Here is an 18645-nt window from a genome sequence, read left to right as displayed (position 1 = left end):
GCTGGTTCTACATAATATGTAGTACAAACCAATTATTGTGTAGTACAGTGTCTGGATCAGACAAAATTGGTTTAACATGCTCAATATCTTTTCATCTAATTAGCTCTGTGAGATTGTTAAATTTATAAAAGAAATTTGGTGGAATACAAATTTGTACATATTTATTCAGGAGGAAAACATTTTATATGGCGTTCAGAGATCAGGAAACGGGACTCTATAAGATTGCAGGAGTATGATTCTTTAACTGCCTGATCACAGGACAGCTGTTGCCTTTTTAGATGTTTGGTTCAAGTGGTGTACAGAGAAGGAAAACATCCTTGAAGACCTTGGATTTCATAGCAGATGTTTCAGACTTTGTAGCTGCCAGTTGTGTCAATCAATAATATGCACCTTTTGCCTCCTGTTTAGGAATGTTGCTTGTTGGATTTCTTCTAAGAAACATTCCATTTATCACTGACATAGTCCTGATCAATGTGAAATGGGGAGCCACCCTAAGAAGTATTGCTCTTGCAATCATCTTGGCCCGGGCTGGCCTTGGCCTTGATCCAAAGGTGAGGTATCAAATGGTCCTTGCTTAATAAATGCATAGCCAGGTGATAAAGTTGTGACTAAACTCTGATTCATATATTGAACTAGGTCACCATTTGGTTAACCCTTCTTTATTGGGAAACAGACGTGGCTCGAGCTGCAAAATAGATTAAGGCACAGAACATTCCTAAATTGCATTTTTCAAAATCTCTGTAGTCTTCTCATAACATAATCACCCACTGGCTTGGTTCCCAATGAAAACAATGGTGCCAGCTCTAAAATTGGCTTAAAATTGTTTTAAGAAACAGAACACACCCTCTTTCCTTAGAAAGCCCCACCCAAGATTGAAAGTCCTAGGTTCTCTTATGTATATTTGATACGGCTCCATCCTCTTTGCCTTGTTTCCTCACCCAATGCAACTCCCAATTCTCCCAAAAATTCATGCACGTTTTGGCTACCAAATCCACCCATTCAGATAACCGTAAATCATAATTTACAACTTTACCAATTGGGTTTATATGGCATACATGGTGATTTAACTAATGAGATATTCATATAACATGTGACCCAAGTCCTCATCTCAGATTAATTTGGAACTACTTTTCCTCTGGTGCAATGACCAAATGGTCTTTCCAATCAAACTTTCTTTGTGACATCTGGCTTTTTAAAAAAATGTGGAAGAAACATTTTGTGGAGATGTACATTTAACTGCAAGGAGAACCTAAACGTCTCACTGTTCCCCATCTAGTGTTTTCCTGAGATGTTGAGTATAATTTCCAGGATTCCCAGCCAATGTATGTAATCCCAGGACATGTGTAAGAACACTGTTTCAAACCTGATCCAGTTTATCATTGGGTTGAGAGCTATAAAGCCCCCCCGTAGAGCAGGAATATTGTCCTTAAGTGCAAGAAATGAACTGTTTCTCTTATAAAAGATTTATGTGGGAATTTTGACTTAGAATGTGAGGTCTTGGAAAAACTTTGTAAAGAAAACAAAATTAGGTTTCCTTTCAGTTGATCTTGACACCTGACACATCCAGGTGGTTTTCTTTGCAACAGATTGCTATTATCCTCTTCTGGTAGAATATGCTTGTGGTATTTGTTTGGGTTTTTTTAAACTTCATTTTGTTTTGTTCTGGGATTTGTCGACATTACTTACTTTCTGAGGTGAGCCAGAAATATCAATGTGAAACTTAGTTTGGTCATCTATAGTGATCTTCAGAGTTATGATCAGTTTTGCCTTTTTTTAATTTTTTTAATTTTTTTAATTTTTTAATTTGATTTATATGCCGCCTTCTCCAGAGACTCAGGGCGGCTTACAATGTGCTCAGCAATAGCCTTCATCCTTTTTGTATATTTATACAAAGTCAGCTTATTGTCCCCACAACTGGGTCCTCAATTTACCTACCTTAGAAAGGATGGAAGGCTGAGTCAACCTTGAGCCTTAGCAAGATTCGAACCTGCAGTAATTGCAGGCAGCTGGTCTTAATAACCAGCTTAATAACAGGGTGCCTTAGACCACTGTACTATCAAGGCTCTTTAACTGAATTTAGTCTGCTTCTGATCCCTATTCACATAGAAGTTTTTAATTTCATTCAGAGGTAACACAAACTATGATTTACAGTAATGAGACATAACTAGTTTGATGATTAGATATTCCTACCCTACCCTTTCTTCTTTTCTTGGATGATTGTGAAAAATCAGAAACTTCTGCTTTTCACTGAGATTAGCTGTCATTATCTGAACCCTGAACTATGGCAACCTCTACTATATTTAGCGCCTAACACTATATACACTATATTTAGCTCATAGCCCAGTTTCATAAATTTATAAATTAAAATTGACTTCTGTCAGTCAGTGATAAGACTAATCTATTTTAGAACTTTAGCAATGTAATGGATCTAAAGCTCAAGCATATTCTTTGAAACTCCATCTGTTAGTCATGCAAACTGGTAGGAGCATACCTAAGCCTTTCAGTATTGTCATGATACTAAGGCTGTGTCACTTGTTTGATAAAACAAGTAGTATACTATCTGAATCTGGACCATGGATCCAACTGTAGAAGCCTTAACCATAATCAGTAACCAAATTTACAATTAATGCATCTTAATCTAGGTTCCTCATGTCATCTAAGCCAATTAATCTGTACTGAACTTTTCTTTTCTGGCTTCTGGCCAAAAAGATTGGAACTAAAATAGATGTAAAACGTTGGGCTCCTTTTTCCTGATTTTTTTTTTTACTTTGTTATATAAAATTGAGACCATATGCCAGATTAGATTTAATGCATTATGCAAATATATTAAACCTGTGGTATGTTAAATATTGCCATATTATAGTTCTTAGCATCTGCAATGGTGAAGGAAGCTGAAAACTGTAGTTCAGCTATATCTAGAGTGCTACAGTTTACCTGTTCCTGCTTTTTGCACTAGCAAAACCATTGTAAACTCATCACATAAAGAGAAAATCCTCAATTCTACCACCTATTCTAAAGCAGCATGCTCACTAGGTAGGGCTTTCATACACAGGTGGTAAAAAGCCAGTTGGGATCTCTGTGTTTATTTGCTGCCATCTGGTAGATACCCAGATTTTTTTTTTATGGCATCCCCATCACTGTGCAGAGCACAAAGCAAGCTGGGTGACCTTGGGACAGTCGCTTCATCTTACCCCCCAAGAAGGAGGCAATGGCAAACCACTTCTGAAATCTTGCCAAGAAAACTTCAGGGATTTATCCATGGAATCTCCAGGGGTCAAGAGTGACTCCAAGGCATAAAATAATAATAAAATAAAATGTAACATTTTGATCCCAATACCTTAACACAGCTTGGCCAAGAGGGAACATAGATGCTAATCCCAAGATTTCTGATCTTGAGATCCTTAGTTCCATGCACCCTTTTTCTATCTGCATTACTTCTTACTGAGTAATTCAATTTATATGCCCTCCATTAGATACGTGCCTCAGTGCAGTGTACATGATTAAAAGCAACGAATAGCCAACAAACATACACAGCAGAAAAGAAATTACTAAAATGTAGTTCTTAGGAGGCTATTCAGATAACCAGAACAATTAAAAACTGTCTTATAAAACCTCCTGAAGCAAATCCTGGGCCATAGCCAAATAGAGCAAATCTCATAGGGTTTTCTTCCATGGTCTTCAGAACATTTAAAAAGCAATTCCACTGACTTGCAAATGCATTTTTCTTACAGGCACTGAAAAAACTAAAGGCTGTCTGCTTTAGATTAAGCTTGGGACCCTGCCTAATAGAAGCATGTACAGCGGCAGTCGTATCTCATTTTCTCATGCACCTGCCATGGCAGTGGGGATTTATGCTTGGGTAAGTCCCTCTTCCAACTCAAAAATAGCATCTTTCCTTTCCTTTCCTCTCCTTTCCTCTTTCCTTTCCTTTCCTTTCCTTTCCTCTCCTCTCCTCTCCTTTCCTCTCCTCTCCTCTCCTCTCCTTTCCTCTCCCCTTTCCTTTCCTCTCCTCTTCTCTCCTTTCCTCTCCTCTCCTCTCCTTTCCTCTCCTCTTTCCTTTCCTCTCCTCTCCTCTCCTCTCCCCTTTCCTCCCCTTTCCTCTCCTCTTCTCTCCTTTCCTCTCCTCTCCTTTCCTCTCCTCTCTTTCCTTTCCCCTCCTCTCCTTTCCTCTCCTCTCCTTTCCTCTCCTCTCCTCTCCTCTCCTCTCCTTTCCTCTCCTCTCCTCTCCCCTTTCCTTTCCTCTCCTCTTCTCTCCTTTCCTCTCCTCTCCTTTCCTCTCCTCTTTCCTTTCCTCTCCTCTCCTCTCCTCTCCCCTTTCCTCCCCTTTCCTCTCCTCTCTTCTCTCCCCTCTCCTCTCCTCTCCTTTCCTTTCCTTTCCCTTCCCTTCCCTTCCCTTGGCCAAAACTGTCTTTCCTCTTCCATGAAGTAATGAGTACAGTGTGGGTGTCACATCTGATTTAGTCTGATTATGCTGTAAAACGTATGTTCTTGTCATACCACAGAGGATTAGGTTAGGATTTGAAGCCCTGATCCATAAATACATCTGGAATTTACAAAGTTGCATATTTAGTGAGAAAACCTAGGTTAAATAATCGTTAATTCAAAGGAAAAATTTAATCCTGTTCTGAAGTCTTTAAAAACATTTTGCTAAGATGTATCTTTAACAACAATTTCTTAATGAACCATGACTGGATGGTTCACGTAACATGCAGGACCACAAACTAGTGTACTGTAACGGTGAAGCGCTTAGATTAGAATCGGCAAAATTCAGCTTCTAGTTCATTCTCAGCCCCAAAAGCACTCTGGGTGATCTTGGGATAGTCATCTCCCTTTCAACTCAATTTATCTCACAGTTATTTTTCTGGGGGGAAATAGAAGAAGGATGGTTATATATAGCAGTTTAAGCTTCTGAATCAAAGGTAGATTACAAATTATCAACAACTACTTTGGTTTACAAAATCCAATAGTTGGTCTCATACATTAAACCAGAATAAACAATTATGATCTACAGTACTATATTCACTAAGTCTGCATTACTATAACTATTAATCTTATTTATTTATTTATTGGTTCGATTTATATGCCGCCCTTCTCCGGAGACTCAGGGCGGCTTACAATGCGTTAAGCAATAGCCTTCATACTTTTGTATATACCTGCTTAGTAGGGCTTTCAGCCCCCCCTAAGCGGTGTTCTTTTTTATACAAAGTCAGCTTATTGCCCCCACAATCCGGGTCCTCATTTTACCTACCTCGAAAGGATGGAAGGCTGAGTCAACCTTGAGCCTGGTGAGATTTGAACTTGCAGTAATTGCAGGCAGCTGGTGCTACTTAACAGCACTTTAGTCTGCTGCGCCACCAAGGCTCTCCAAGGGTGATAGGAACGATCTTCTCATCGTTCCTATCACCCATCTCCTCCCACTTATGGCTGCATGACTTATATCCTTATGATTTATATTGATTGTTTCCTAGTATGATTTGATTGCTTATTTGTACCGTATGACTATCTTTACGTGTTGTATCTTATGATTCTTGATGAATGTATCTTGTCTTTTTATGTACACTGAGAGCATATGTACCAAAGACTTCTGTGTCCAATCACATTTGGCCAATAAAGAATTCTATTCTATTCTATTCTGTCAATCCAATGTGCTTCAAGGAATCAACCTATATTAACATAAAACAGTTCTTATTAACACCTTCCATCTTGACTATTGCAATGGTCTACATGGGGCTGCCCTTGAAAAGTATCTGGAAGTTTCATTTAGTTCAAAATGCAGCAGACCACGTGGTTTTGTGCAGGCCTACACTTGCAGATGTGTCACGTCTCTTGTGGGAGCTGCATTGGCTGCTGATTTGGTTCCAGATACAAGTCAACATGCTGGTTGTCACCTTCAAAGACCTACACGGCTTGGGATCAGGTTATTTTGCCAATCAGATCAACCCAACCCATCAGAGCAGGTAGGCAGGGAATACTTCCTAAGGAGGTCCATCTAATGCGAGCAAGAAGGGCTTTCTCTGTGGTGGCTCCCTCCCTATGGAACATTCTTGTAGAGATAAGATTGCCCCACCACCATCTTGACATTCTTTCACAAGAACAAACGGTTCTGTCAACAGGCCTGGGGACCCAGAATGGCATGGAGCCCATCAAATGGTTTAATTGTTGTCAGGAGGGTAGGGGTTATTGCTGTTTGCATTGTTTATGTATTGGGATTTTATCCTTGTAAGCCTCCTGGAGTCACTGAGGATAAGTTGGGCAACCATATAAATTTTCATAATTATTACAATATCCAAAATAAAATTAATACTTTTATACTGTGTTTTTCAATTCACAACATAGTTCTTCCGTTTTCCCTTTCTCTTGTAAATTGCAAATCCTACTCTCACTGTGAAAAGTGGAAGAAATAACTACAAATTGATGTAACTAAAAGTTGATGTGTGTGTATGTGTTCAGATTTGTCTTAGGTGCTGTGTCTCCTGCAGTTGTAGTCCCCTCAATGTTGGTTTTACAAGCAGGAGGATATGGTGTTGATAAAGGTGTCCCAACTTTACTAATGGCTGCAGGAAGTTTTGATGACATTCTGGCTATCACAGGTTTCAACACCTGCTTAGGGATAGCATTCTCTTCAGGTACCTGTCTATTCTATTGATAAGCTGCATCCAAGCCCCTGTCTTCTTTGTCATAATGCTAGTTTGTCCTATACAAATAATATCCTTTGTATAAAAAAAAACTTTCATGCTGATTTTATGCCAAAATCTTTATTTGTGACACAATAGAATTCATAAAATTGGAAAACTGGTCAGGATGAACCTGAGACCTTAGTTCAGGTATTTCTTTACTATCTGTTCTATATATACTTATGTGACATATACTTCACCACCTAGTAGAGCTCAAGCTTTCAATGAAGAAGAAATGGTTTGTATTACAAATTGTGTTACCAGGTTCTTATTGACAGCTATTGCCATTAAAAGGCATAATGCAGTGATTGTGAACATATTATAAGCATGTGACAGGTGACACCCCATGCCATTTTGGTAACACCGGAGGCCTCTGAACTGCCTAGAACAGAGTTCCTCAACCTTTCCGGCTTTGTGGACCAGCGTAGGGGGGAGACGGGATGGTTCCATGCAAGCAGTGGATAAGTGCGCACATGCACACAGTTCCACTTGTGCGAGTGACGTGCATGCATGCCCGCCGTTCGTGCAATTGAAGAGAATGTGCAGGTGCTCGCTCACTGCTCACATAAGGTTAAAAATGCTCATTATCACTGCTCACATAAGATGGTTATAAATGCTAGCTGCGGGGACTATCCAACAATCCATTTGAATCCTCTTTTTCTGCTTTGCCAAAACAGGCTCCACCCTTCAAAATGTCTTTCGAGGTCTATTAGAAGTTGCAGTGGGTATAGCAGCAGGTGGACTTTTAGGCATTTTTATTCGTTACTTTCCAAGCAAGGATCAGGTAAGAAGAGAAAACCTTTTGAAATGTAGCACTCTTCTGTTGAAGCATGAGAAGAACCAACACATTTAAAACGAACTCCCTGTCACACTTTAGCTGGAATAATAGGTATAACAACAACGTATCTGGCAAAGTTGCAAATGCTTTGATCAGAAGAGTGCTTTGGACCTTGTGCAAATATCAGCACAACATCACTACACTATTCATCGAAGTTGTTAATGTAAATCACAATAAGAGTTAACACTTTACAACTAGATTTATCTTATCTAGATAACTAGATAACACTTATCTAGATCCGTTCCAGTCGGGCTTCAGGCCTGGATTCAGCACCGAAACGGCATTGGTCGCATTGGTAGATGATCTCTGGAGGGCCCGGGACAGGGGTTGCTCCTCTATCCTGGTCCTATTAGACCTCTCAGCAGCTTTTGATACCATCGACCATGGTATCATGCTGCACCGGTTGGAGGAGTTAGGGGTGGGAGGCACCGTGTTGCGGTGGTTCTCCTCCTTTCTATCTGATCGGTCGCAGTCTGTGTTGACGGGGGCAGAGGTCGACCCCGAGGCCCCTTATATGTGGGGTGCCACAGGGGTCGGTTCTCTCACCCCTTCTGTTCAACATTTATGTGAAGCCGCTGGGTGAGATCATCCGTGGTTTTGGGGTGAAGTATCATCAGTATGCTGATGATACTCAGCTATACATCTCCACCCCGGACCACCCCAATGATGCCCTTAAAGTGATGTCCCAGTGCCTGGAGGCTGTACGGATCTGGATGGGGAGGAACAGACTCAGGCTCAACCCATCCAAGACCGAGTGGCTGTGGTTTCCGACGTCCCGATATAGTCAATTGGTGCCATCACTGACTATTGGGGATGAGTCATTGCCCCCCACGGAGAGGGTTCGCAACTTAGGCGTCCTCTTGGACTCACGGCTGTCTTTAGAAGAACACTTGACAGCTGTGGCCGGGAGGTCTTTTTATCAGGTTCGCCTGATTCGCCAGTTGCGTCCCTTTCTGGATCGGGACTCGTTAAAAACGGTCACTCATGCCCTCGTCACTTCACGCCTGGACTACTGTAATGCTCTCTACATGGGGCTCCCCTTGAAGAGCACCCGGAGGCTCCAGCTGGTCCAGAATGCGGCCGCGCGGGTAGTTATGGGAGCAGCATGGCGCTCCCATGTGGCTCCCCTCCTGCGCGAGCTGCACTGGCTCCCTGTGGTCTTCCGGGTGCGCTTCAAGGTCTTAGTTACCACCTTTAGAGCGCTCCATGGCTTAGGACCGGGGTACTTACGAGACCGCCTTCTGCCACCAATAGCCTCTCACCGCCCAGTACGCTCCCATAGAGAGGGGCTTCTCAGGGTGCCGTCAGCCAAACAATGTCGACTGGCGGCCCCCAGGGGGAGAGCCTTTTCTGTGGGGGCACCCACCATCTGGAACGAGCTCCCCCCAGAGATACAGAAGATTCCGGATCTGCGCACTTTTCGCCGTGCACTCAAAACATTCCTGTTTCAGCAGGCCGGCCTGGCCTAACTTTCCCTTTATATTGCTTTTTGATTTTATTTTAAACTGGGATGTCTTGAATTATCTAGGACCAGAATGTTTAGTATATTTTAATTGGTTTTTTATTATTAACATTTGTATTACATGTATTTTTATCGTTCGCTGTTCACCGCCCTGAGTCCCTTAGGAATAGGGCGGTATATAAATTTAATAAATAAATAAATAAATAAATAAATAAATAAAACAGTGGTACCTTTTTTCAGATTCAGACACCTGAAAAAAATTGGGCTCCTTTAATGAATAGAAGAGAGGTGTTATATAAGTAGGTCCTCAACTTGCAACCATTTGTTTAGTGATTGTTCAAAGTTACAGTGGCTCTGAAAAAAGTGCCTTATGATCAGTTTTCAAACTTATGACTGTTGCAGCATCCCCATGGTCACAATCAAACATTGGATCTTGGCAACTGGCATGTATTTACGATGGTTGCAGCATGCCAGGATTCTGGGATTGTCATTTGCCTTTTGTAGGGAGCTTCTGACAAGCCAAGTCAATGAGGGAAGCCGGATTCGCTTAAAAACTGCATGATTCATTTAACAAATGTAGTGATTCACTTAACAACCATAGCAAAAATGTCATAAAATGAGGCATGACTCATTAACAACTGTCTTGCTTTTGGGGCAGTTTTAGACTCAATTATGGTTGTAAATTGAGGGCTACCTCTATCTGTATGAGTTTCAAATTAGTTTTTCCAATTTATTTTTCAAGCAAGTACAACTTAGATTTCTAGTATATTAATTTTAAAGAAAAAGTAAAGATTTCATGAACTGAATTGAGGACCTATACAATTTCTTTGCAGTATTCTGAAAGTAATTTGCTATTGTTTTAATTCAGTGATTTTTCCCCCAACCACTTCTCTATCCAGAGGTAACCCTACTTAACTTTATATATTAGTCAAGGTTTACAGAATTTGCCAAGTATTTACATGGTCCAAAATATTGTATTCTCTTCAAAGATTCTTGTCAAGTTTGGATTGACATTTATGAATCGTGTCTCTTGCTTTCTTTCCCTAGACATATCTTGTATGGAAGAGAGCATTCTTTATTGTAGGATTATCAATGTTTGCAATTTTTAGCAGTCTGTATTTTGAATTCCCTGGATCTGGAGGACTATGCACAATTGTCTTGGCATTTCTGGCTGGATTATCATGGTCTGATGAAAAAGTGAGTACTTAATTATCATGTAACCAGAAAGTCACCTTGGTTCCAAAATATGAGACTTTATGAAATATTCTGGGCAAGTTGAAAGTGTAAAAAAAATCTTTCAACTTTGGTTCCATATTTTAGCCATTTCTTTGCAACCTATTTTGAAGTTCCCTGTCCTATGATTTATAGGTGTTTAAAAAATATATTTCTACAGATTTGAGGGTTTCTTTGAGTCTGTCACCTTCTTCCTCTAAATGTATCCTCCTGAGTAAATAAGCAGTGACGTTCAGTTTCTGAAAAAAAGAGGAAATGGTGCTAATATTGCCTCACAGTATACAGTGATTCTTAGTTTACTGGATTATTTTTTCTCCCCAGTCAACAAAGCAAATGTTCTTGTAAAAAAATTATGAAGCTAGTATATATCTTTATTGAGTATTATGGTATTATGAATAAAAGTGAATGGGATTAGGTGAGAACAGTGTGTTTTAATGAAAAAAGGAGAACCCTGGAAAAGAACTACCATCTTTTTAATTACTTCTATAACGTTATAGAAATAAATAAAAGATGGTTTCGCCTTAAATTGTGTTTGTGGTGAGGGTATTCCTCCTAAAAGGGGGAATATTTATAATTTCAAAGTTCCTATTAAGTTATTAGAAGAGTCCTTAATATCTTAATATTTGAAAGAGGCAATGTCATCTTTATAATGATAGAATCACTCTTCCTAAGATGAGAGCAAGAACACGGCACATTTACGATAATTGGATTACTTAATTTTTTGAAAATGTTATTTAATAATATGAAAGCAATTGAGTTTGTGTTATATATCTTCTGCATGAATGTACAGTACTGTGCAACAAAAATGCATCGCTTTGCTTTTCTTTTTTTGCAGAAAGAGGTAGAAAAAATTATTAAGGTTGCATGGGAGATTTTCCAACCTTTTCTTTTTGGTTTAATTGGTGCTGAAATATCTGTTGCATCTCTTGACCCTCAAACAGTTGGTAAGTCTTCTACTAACGTGGGCATTTATGCCTATTGTCTTTGGAGGGGTTATCTTATCAGAAGGAAAATTATGCCATTCAGTTGTTGAGATGATTCTTTTTTTAATACCAGAAATAATTAAACTTATTTCTTTGTTGCAGGACTTTGCATTGCTACATTGGCTGTTGGATTGATAGCCCGAATTACAGCTACTTTTGTATTGGTCTTTTTTGCTGGTTTTGAGCTGAAAGAGAGAATATTTATTGCATTGGCTTGGATCCCCAAAGCTACTGTGCAGGTACATTGCATTTTTATGGCAGAATTCTGTCTTCTGGAAATAAAACTAATTGAACACATCAATCCTTCCAAGAAGTTGAATGGAATGGAATGGAATTGGATTGAGCTAAGTTGAATACTTTATTTGGCCAAGTGTGATTAGCCACATAAGGAAGCTGTTCCCAGTATAGAAGCACTCAGTGTACATGCAAAGCAACAGAATACAGGTAGTCCTTGACTTACGAACTGAGACCAAAATTTATGCAGCTCAGTGAAACATTTGTCAAGGGAGTGTTGCCCTATTTTACAACTTTTCTTACCACATTTGTTAAGTGAATCGCTGCAGTTGTTCTTAATACGGCTGTTAAGTGAATAAGGCTTCTCCATTGACTTTGCTTGTCAGAAGGTTGCAAAAGGTGATCACATGACCCTGGGACACTGCAACTGTCATAAATATGAGTCAGTTGCCAAGCATCCAAATGTAAATCATGTGACTATGGGGATGCTGCAACGGTCATACATGTGAAAAATGATCATAAGTCACCTTTTTGCAGTGCTGTTGTAACTTCAAACAGTCACTAAACAAACTGTTGTGGACTACCTGGAATAATCATTATACCAATAAAAGGGGGGGGAGTAAAGAAGATAATAAGGATAAATAATAATAGTACAGCCACACATTACTTACACATGGGTAAGAATTGACATTAGACTCTGAGAATTACCGCATTTTTCGGAGTATAAGACGTACCTCACCTTTTTTGTTGAGGAAAAGAAGAAAAAGAAATCTCCCTCTGCCTCTGAGCAATTTTGCCTCCTTGCAGCAAACAGCCTGCTTTACTTTCATTTTTGTTTTCAGCATAGCTTGATTAGCACAAGGGAAAAAAAATCTGCTCCAGCAATTTACCTCTTTGAAGCAAGCAGCAGAGCCCTGCGCAAAACAGCTGAGAGCAAATCAGAGTTGGGAGGCCAATCCAATCAATTTATGCTAATTAGCCTGTGCTGAAGCTGAAAGGAGCTGTTTTTTCTTGCTGTTTGCTTGCAAGGAGGTAACTGCTGCGAGGCAGAGGCCAAAGGGTGGGGGCCAGTGGGTGGACGGGGCTACATTCGGTGTATAAGATGCACCTAAATTTTCACCCCCTTTTAGGGAGGAAAAAGGTGCGTGTTATACTCCGAAAAATACAGTAAGCGTTCAGCAGAGTGATGGCACAAGGGAAAAAATTGTCCCTATGTCTTAGTTGTTTTGATATACAATGCCCATCCTGAGGGAAGGAGTTGAAACAATTTATGTCCAGCTCTTTTCCCTCTCCTTTTTTATTATATTCTTTATTCACATTTTTTACTGAACAGCATAAACTTTGTTGTCCAATAAAAACTCCACGTCTTCTATCCAGAGCTGGGAAAGAGGATGTTACTGCAAGCATTTTATCTTTATTTCAATGCAAGCCAAATCATTTGTAGTCAGAATTTGCAATCCCATTTTCAAATTTCCCTTTAGGAATACAATTTTTGATAGCACTAATGCAACAGTTATCCTACAACATCATCAACATTTCCCTAAATGTCGTGAGATGATCCACCTCTATTAGAAAAGTGTATAAAACCCTAGCACTGTTGAGATGATCACAAGGCTAGATCTTCCATGGTGGTGCAGTGGTTAGAATGCAGTACTACAGGCTACTTCTGCTGACTGCCGGCTGCCTGCAGTTTGGTAGCTCGATTCTCACTAGCTCAAGGTTGACTCAGTCTTCCATCTTTCCAAAGTCGGTAAAATGAGGACCCAGATTGTTGGTGGCAATATGACCCTGTAAACTGCTTAGAGACGGCTGTAAAGCACTGTGAGGTGGTATATAAGTGCTGTTGCTATTGCTATTTAGATACAAGATTTTCCAGGAGCAATAAGACTGATTTTGGATTGTGAACATCATCATCATCAACCTAAGGTGTAGGCTCTTTGTAACTCTAGGATGTTTTCAGGGTTGTCAGTATGAATGTTAAATCACTGCAAACAAATTTTGCTATGTGTATAAGAGAGAAAGAGAGTAGGCTGACAAGAGAAAAACTAGCCTTCACACTTAACCTCTACTATTTCTTGGCATCTCAAAATTACCATTCTCTATCTTAACCTCAGGCAAGAAAGTCCAATCCAGCTGAACTTCAAAAATATAAACAGTGGTTAATAAGGCCCTTAGTGTTCTGTCCCCGTCCCACACACACATACCAACAGACGTCCAAGAGTTAAAAACCAAACCAGCTGACAAAATCCTTATGATAACGGAACTTGGCAGCAACCTAGTGGCTGCCTGCCAAGAGTTTATTACTCACGAAGGGAAGAGATAACTTCTCTCCGCTTCTGGTACATCAAAGTAAAATGTTCAATAATTACAGAGTAACTTAAGTCCAAATATAATCCAGCAAAGCCTATAGCAAAAGTCCGGCAATGCAGAATGGCGTGGAAGCTTTCAGCTTTGTTCGTCACAAGGCTTGACTGGCCACCACACTCCCTTTTATACCCTGTGGGGTGTGGTCCAGTGACTCAGCCTAATCTCTGGCACGCCTCCTCTTTTGTTGCGTGCGCTTATCTCTCCGACGCTGGCATGGATCCAGCCAAGACTCATTCCCGTCACTGTCCGACTGCGCCTGCGCGGGGATATCTGGCTCCTGGCCAATCTCTTCTCCGTTGGGAGACACCTGAGGCATTGCCAGAGAGGAGGGTCCTGGAGAGGGAGGCCCGGCCAACTCCTCTCCTTCCCTTTTGGAGCCTTCTTCCTCCGATAAGACGGGCTCGGGGATCGGAGCCACAACACTTAGTAAGGCTCTTAAAGAAACTATATATTCTAAACCATTATTTTACTATAAATATAATCCTAGATTTGCTACTATACTCATCAAGTATGGCACTCAAATGCTTACTGACTACAGTAAATCAAATTTTGAAAATATTATATGAAGGAAGAGCTAATCCCAATCAAAACAGTAATTTACAATGCAGTCCTCTTCCAAAGCAGCAGTAAATAACAGAGTAACAGAGTTGGAAGGGACCTTGGAGATCTTCCAGTCCAAACCCCTGCACATCATTCCAGACAAGTAGCTGTCCAGTCTCTTCTTAAAAGCCTCCAGTGACGGAGCACCCACAACTTCTGAAGGCAAGCCATTCCATTGGTTAATGGACTGACTGTTAAGAAATTTCTCCTTAGTTCTAGGTTGCTTCTCTCCTTGATTATTTCTTGTCTTTTTTTTTTCTGATGCTTTGAAAAATAGGTTGAACCTCTCTTCCTTGTGGCAGCCCCTCAAATATTGCAACACTGCTATCAACTCACCGCTAGTCCTTCTTTTCACTAGAGTAGACAAAGCCAATTCCTGCAACTGTTTTTCATATGTTTTAGCCTCCAGCCCCCTAATCAGCTTTGTTACTCTTTTCTACACTCTTTCCAGAATCTCTACATCTTTTTTATAATATGATACCAAAACTGGATGCAGTATTCTAAGTGTGGTCTGACTAAAGGTTTTATAAAATGGTACTACTAAATAGAGTAGAGTAGAGTAGAGTAGAGTAGAATAGAGTAGAGTAGAGTAGAGTAGAGTAGAGTAGAGTAGAATAGAATAGAATAGAATAGAATAGAATAGAATAGAATAGAATAGAATAGAATTCTTTATTGGCCGAGTGTGATTGGACACACAAGGAACTTGTCTTGGTGCATACGCTCTTGGTGTACATAAAAGAAAAGATACATGATCTTGATTCTATCCCTCTGTTAATGCAACCTAGGATTGTGTTGGCTTTTTTGACTGCTGCCGCACACTGCTGGCTTATATTTAAGTGATTGTTAAGTGAGCCAGGTTTCGCCTAATCTATACCTACAAATCTTACTTTTCTCTACTTTGAATTTCATGTAGAGAATCATTTAAAATAGTCATAAAATTCATTTGATTAGATGGACACCAATTTAGATACTTTTGAAAGGGGCAATTACAAATTCAGTGAGAACTGGTCTCTTGCTAGTCTTATATGTAGGTGTTATCACCTGAAAACTAGATAGCACAGCTTAAATACCAGCTGCTGGGGAACAACAGCAGGAAGGGCTTCTTATCCACTAGTTAGCTGCTGTATGGTATACAGTGTTTAATGAAACAAGCTTTTGTGCTGTATTTTTTAAATGTTCTTTTGCTGTGTTATCTATTATTTCTTTTCTCTTGACAGGCTGCAATTGGCTCAGTTGCCTTAGATACAGCACGGGAGCATAAAGATGAACAATCAGAGAAATATGGCATGGATATTTTGACAGTTGCTTTCCTGGCAATCTTAATCACAGCTCCTATTGGAGCGCTAATAATTGGGCTGGCAGGGCCCCAACTTCTCCACAAGACTTCTGATACCAACAGAGAAAGTCATATATATGAAGAAAGAGAAGAAATAGAAATACATGGGCCTGAGCCAGCATAGGGAGATATGAAGTGCAGTCCACAGATCACCTGAATTGAGACTGCTTATGAATCATGGTATCCACAAGTAACATACAGAAGTTTAAAGGCCTATGAGATACACTGCAGATCTTCCAAATATATGTACATATTTTTAAAATGACATCAGTTGGAGCTGTTTAGAGCCAATCTTAGCTCTTAGTGGCTTGTAGCTTTTCTTTTAGTGGTTAACGGTTTATTAGGTGAAAAGAAGATTAGTGGCTGCTGAATTAGAGTATATTTAAAGTACTGAAGAATAAATGAAGCTGTTGAAGTTAAACATACCTGGATTAACAGAAATCTTTTAGATGCACTGCCTGGTTGAGAACTAGGGGTTACTGATAAAGACTTCCACCCCTTCCTCTTGTGGTAGGAAAATAGTTAGGATTGAGATATAACCTGACATTTTCTCTGAAAGACTCTGGTAGTCTGACGTCTTTTTTGAGGGATAGATTGGAAAGAGTGAATAGGTACAGTTAAAGTAGATTTTATACATATAGTATAGAGAATTGGAGTATTAGATATGTAAATAGTGGATGACAGGCTAGAAGTGCCCTTAAGAGATAGCTTATGTTTGTGGTATGTATGTTGAATGAGAGAATGGCAAGATAAATAGAGGAAAAGAATGTTGTGATGGGGACCCACTGTGGATTATGACAGGCAGAGTTAGGTATGGCAGGAAGCACCAGCTTGACTACTACAGGAAAAGGGAGACCTATATATTTGTATGGGTCTAAACCAGATATTCCAGATCAGAGCCCAGGTGGCTGAACTGCTGGGCATATTGGCCTCCAGTTACTACTTGAAAATGGTGAGTTGGTTCAAAATAAAACCACATTCATTTTATAGCATCTGGTAGATGAATGTGGTGACTTGATGTAAGTTATTGAAACATGAATGGGAAAAAAATGGGGATGTAGCCCTGTTGTAAATTTGCCCTGCCAGTTTTCAGATTATGCAGCAGCTATAGCAATTTGGCCAAGGATGTACAAGTGCTGTGATGTACAAGACAACTTTGCAATGATGAGGAGCACTGTTATGACTGGATAAGAATGTCTCAAAGGATATTGAGTTATAGAGAGCCCTCCATGAATATCTGGATATCATCTTAGAGATAATGTTGGGCCATCCCAGGATTGATTGAGTATTTGAGGAGACTTTGATCTTCATTCCCTGGAAAAAGGGTTCAGTGTGCTCCATGAGTTTATGATAACCTTGGACCTGTCCCAAATAATTGGTGCCAATAGACAACAGCAAACACCCATTATACCTGGTCTATACTTGGAGCAAATAAGACAGAACTGGAAATGGAGGACATTGATACCTATCATCTGCTCTGATCAGTTTACTTCCTCTTCAGATTCATAGACAACCAAGGATTTCATATGAATACTGAATTCTTTCAACTGGTATTCTCCAGAACCTGGATGAATTCCAGTGGACTTCAGAGGACAACCTGGTGGATTATTCTGTTTCGTGTCTGGCTGATTTATGGATCCAACTGTTTCTGACAACTGGGGAGAGGGTACTAATATTTTATATGTTCCTTTTTATGTCCTGCACTGTTTTATATTGCCCAGAATATACATACATAATGAAATGGGCTACAAAAAATTTAAAATAATTAGTATAAAATAAAATATGATTTTATTGAATCAACCTCCAAATGTGCCTTAATCCATTCCCCCACTACACAGTCTCAAATGTCAGTACCTATCCTTCCATTCCCCCTGCCATTACAACTGATGAAGTATATTGGATGAAAAAGGAAATGTTTTGTTGTTCTTCCTGAAAGAAAAAAAACAAAACAGTCCAGTTGCTTTTTGAAAAAGCATCTTTGAGACAACAATGACTGAGAATCTCCAAAGACATTTATCTTTTCATATATTTCTATTATATAGCTCATCTTTTGACAAGGTTAAGCTTCTTCACAGGGTGCATTCTCTACTCCCCTTCTCTGAACTGGTTTTGACTTCTCAAAATTAGTATGCTGCACAGGATTGGACAGAATACTATAATACTAAAGATGAGAACCGACCAAGGCGCAGTGAAATAAAACAATACTTTCTATGATTTGAGAAATATACTAATACTGATGCAGCTCTTTGAGTCCAAGATCTTTTTCACAAATATTTATTAAGCATCAATCTACATATTGTGTTTCCAAAATAAATACCTCTGTACTTGTCTCTCGTATGGTGTAACTTCCTCCCCATTTCACCAGCCTGTCAAGATAATTTTGGATTTTGTTTTCTGGAGAAGTTTCTCAACTTCAGAGAACTTTTAAGATGTGTGGGCTTCAGATGTGTGGCAAGCTGCAAGTTTATGCATTTAAAAGTCCCTGAGATTGAGAAACACTGTCAGTATGCACCACTTCACCACTCCATTTTATATCATCTGGAAATCTAAACACACATCCCTCTCATTCTCCAAATAATTCATGAAGAGGACCCAGGACTGCCTGGGCCCATTTGATACTTTTCTCCACTCAATCTACAAATCACTAATGGGAATAGAGTAGGATAGGATAGGATAGGATAGGATAGGATAGGATAGGATAGGATAGGATAGGATAGGATAGGACAGGACAGGACAGGACAGGACAGAATTCTTTATTGATAACGTTGAACACTACCTGTAGTATGGTGTTCTTATAAAAATCGCTCAATTTCCAACTCAAATACTTGAACCTGTGGAAATGTGTCACTTCTTTGATAAATAGAGTAGAGTAGAGTAGAGTAGAATAGAATAGAGTAGAGTAGAGTAGAGTAGAATAG

The 18645-nt window shown here is 39.7% G+C and overlaps 1 protein-coding gene across 1 annotated transcript in view; it reads left to right on the top strand.

The window, feature by feature from the left end:
• The window catches only part of LOC117679893 (sodium/hydrogen exchanger 9B2), a 28125-nt gene extending 10597 nt beyond the window's left edge, over positions 1-17528 (top strand). Inside the window, exons 6-13 of the mRNA XM_034442194.2 lie at positions 409-551; positions 3732-3859; positions 6451-6626; positions 7352-7458; positions 10022-10171; positions 11043-11151; positions 11293-11429; positions 15609-17528. Coding sequence (XP_034298085.1) covers positions 409-551; positions 3732-3859; positions 6451-6626; positions 7352-7458; positions 10022-10171; positions 11043-11151; positions 11293-11429; positions 15609-15851 — 1193 coding nt within the window. The 3' untranslated portion in view covers positions 15852-17528. The remainder of the gene's footprint in view (positions 1-408; positions 552-3731; positions 3860-6450; positions 6627-7351; positions 7459-10021; positions 10172-11042; positions 11152-11292; positions 11430-15608) is intronic.
• Positions 17529-18645: the final 1117 nt, after the last annotated feature.

Source organism: Pantherophis guttatus, chromosome 8 (assembly GCF_059756535.1).
Source record: "Pantherophis guttatus breed Tessera chromosome 8, ASM5975653v1, whole genome shotgun sequence".
Taxonomy (NCBI): Eukaryota; Metazoa; Chordata; class Lepidosauria; order Squamata; family Colubridae; genus Pantherophis; species Pantherophis guttatus.
Note: the sequence above shows the minus strand (reverse complement) of the source record. Positions and strands in the feature narration are given on the sequence as shown.